This window comes from Trypanosoma conorhini (assembly GCF_003719485.1).
Source record: "Trypanosoma conorhini strain 025E chromosome Unknown Tco_14.4_contig_00799, whole genome shotgun sequence".
NCBI classification, from domain to species: Eukaryota; Euglenozoa; class Kinetoplastea; order Trypanosomatida; family Trypanosomatidae; genus Trypanosoma; species Trypanosoma conorhini.
Genome location: NW_021704845.1, coordinates 1 through 3169, shown reverse-complemented (window position 1 = coordinate 3169; position 3169 = coordinate 1). Strand labels below are relative to the sequence as shown.

Genomic DNA, 3169 nt, shown 5'->3' with positions numbered 1-3169 from the left:
AACAGTGTTCAAGAATATTTTCATAGACGCAGCAAGAACTTTATCTGTTCGTTGAAGTAACAACTGTACGGGTGGTAATAATGTGGCGCAGATTAAAAAAAGAGCCCATTCCCAAACAATAACTACTTATGACCCGTTGTTTCGTGGGCCAAACGCGCCACGCCTGATGGGTTATTTCGACATCGCATCAGACTTCCGTAGTATCAAATAAACTAGAATGTTACCTTCAATGCAGAGAAGTAAGAAAACTTTCAAGCTATTTTGTCTATGTGTAATTCCAATGCAACTCATACCCGTGAGCTGAGGTTTGCAAAAAAAAAAACGTTGCCAAGCCATAACTTGGGTTGCGTCATATATATATATAGTAACTTTAACAACTCTAGTTCTGTATCCGCAAATAAAGTTACCCTATCCATGTATAATGGTTTACCTGTAAAAACTGATGCATTTCCTTGCAGCCCAGCAAGCACGATAGGAATCTGGTGAGACCGGGAGCTTCACTGATAAAAAAGAGACCATACCAAAACAGACACCTGATATTTGCTTTACGCAGTTCCCGTACACTTCTTTTTTCATTTGTCCCAAAAACTCATGTATTTTCTAAGATAAAATGGGGGCTTGGATACTGTGAATTATATAATGTCACTTGTATCTTCGAAATAAACACAAACTCGCAAATATTACCAGTGTCTCTCCAAAACGAGAGCATTTTATATCAACAAATGTCATTTATTAGTAAAATTTAAGCGATATTCGGGCCCAACCCACCGTTCAACTGGACAGCACCATTACTGCATGAAATTCAAATTCTATACATGTCAGGCAGTCGAAAACCCTATCGCTGAACTGTGTTCCTGAAGAAAAGTTAACCTTGACGTGTCATTTCCAAATATCAATAAACTTGTCTAGGAATTATTCTTCCGAGTCCAGTTGTGGGACCTGTCCTCTCTGTTTAATATGAAACAAATAGCCACAACACTCATCTCGTCACAAGTTGCCTTTGACTCTTTCATCTAGAAGTGGGTATGCCAACTATCCGGCACACAGAATAAATGCGAGAGGGTCAATCGAATTTTAGCCGAAAAAAAACTTGTACAGACTCATTCGGCATTTTTCTTCATAGGAAGGAAATAATCTTAGCAAGAGGAGTTCCTGGCCTTTTTTTTCTTTCGTTTACACTCGCAAACGACGCAATCGCACAACAGCCTTCACTCCTATTATTATGATCAGCACTGTTGTCATTGCCTTAAATAAGCAATAAATAAACAAACAAAAAAAAGTTAATTACTACTTCACTACCATCATTACTATTATACATATTATTAACAACATTATTAGCATGGGAAGCTTTTGTATCAGTACATTATTATTAGCATTATTGATGCTATTTTGACTGTTGTTTTTATCCATTTTTATTCTTAAGAAGAACCATACCCAAAATCCTTCTCTTTCTCTCTCGCTATCAATTTACGCAATTTCCAGGTTTTTCGCATTTACCGTGAAATTGTAATGAAGCAAAATTATGATGAACTTTCCCTTTTAATATATTGCCGTAAAGGAAAGAGTCCTCTTGTGTGTCCTGTATTTAAATCACCGTAAAGTTTTTCCGCGAATGCAACGCAAAGGAGAAAAAGCTCTAAAGCTGTGGATATAAGTTGTTTTTTTATGCAATAAAATGCAAGGCCCAGTTACTCACCTTCTCTCGCAACTATGACCTGCTCATAATGCCGACAGAGTCCAAGGTTCCATTTTAAACAAACAAGCTTAGAATATGTGATGTTTTCTGCTGATCAGGCTTAAGAGAGCAGGGACTATAGTCTTTTTTTTGCATTTTGTGGCTGCCCCATGTACCACTTGGTGTGGAGCTCCTCTGAAGGAAATGTTCCCGGTAGTTCATCCTGACGCATTGAAAACCACGGCATTATCACCCTCTTTACAGTTAATAGCATATGCGACAAAGCATCCCAGCCCTTCAAATGCATGTATCAGGTTGAAAAGCCATCAACCAAACATTTCTCAAACATTTGATTAGAAATACAAGCTTTTGCAATAAGAAAAACAGCTTCTAAATGGACCGGTACTAGTCCAGCAACTGCCGACCACGCATCAACAAAATACAGAGCCAATAATAGATAACTAGGGCCACCCCAACCACATAGACTCAAGAAAAAAAAAGGCGGGCCAAATACACACGTGCGCAACGACGATCTTGTTGCACTTAAAGCAACACCAAGAAACACCAGTTGCAACAACAAAAAAAATAGCCGCACAGACAACCCACGCAAAATAAAGGCGTCCCCCGCCCAAAAACGAAGCACACTATGCGGCAACTTGCGCCCCACGCGGCGTCATTAGAGAAAAAGAGGGGGGCGCCGACGTACCCCACCGCGCCCTCCGCCAGGAAGGGGGACGCACTTCGCCGGGGCAACGAAAAACGCGGCTTCTTCACACGAAAAAAAAAGAGCCCAAGAGGACCCCGCAACGCTTCGCCGCCCGCGCCCGGCCCTCGGCCCAGCGGCGCGGGGACCCGCGTTAAAACAGCTGCCCCTTTTTTTTTGCCTCATAAGCCGCCATCCAAAAAAGCCAACCCGCCGCAACGGCAAGCCAAGCACCGGCCGGAGGGCGCCCGTGCTGGCTTTTGGCTCCCCTCTTTGCGGCGATCGGCGCCTCAGCGGCCCCCGCAAGGCAGAGCAGTTCACTCGAGACGGCCGCGGTCGCGTTGTTTCATTCGGACCCGCCCCGTCTGGGAGGTCGCGCGGCCTGCAGCATTTGGGGGGGCGCAACTTTGGTGGTTCGGCGTTTGGCAAACGGGTTTTCGCGCGTGCCGCGGCACCGCGGTCCTCGCGTGGGGGAGGATGCCGGTGAAGCTGCCGCTTCCGCCGCCCCCGGGCGCGACGCTGCCGGACTCGGTGCGAGTCGATGGGTGGGCGGCCCGCTTCACGGCGGGCAGCGACGACGCGTGGGCCACGCACGACGCGCAGGTTGGCGAGACAACACATCGCCCCATCGTTTTTCGCGTGCCCCGCGGGCGGCGCGGCCGGAAGGAGGCAGATTGGGCTGCGCATGGGCGCTGTGTTAGAAAGTATTCGCGCGCAGACGCGGGGGAAATACGCGCCACCCGCCGCCGCATCAAATGAATCAAGCGCGTCCGGGTCGCCGTTCGGAAAAC

General features: G+C 46.6%; 1 protein-coding gene across 1 annotated transcript; it reads left to right on the top strand.

Moving 5' to 3' along the window:
* Nucleotides 1-2321: 2321 nt before the first annotated feature.
* Nucleotides 2322-3137, top strand: Tco025E_08505 (uncharacterized protein; the record flags this gene model as incomplete). The annotated part of the gene is made up of 1 exon (XM_029375352.1): nucleotides 2322-3137. The coding sequence occupies one exon, from the start codon at nucleotides 2322-2324 to the stop codon at nucleotides 3135-3137; it is 816 nt and encodes a 271-aa protein (XP_029224697.1).
* Nucleotides 3138-3169: the final 32 nt, after the last annotated feature.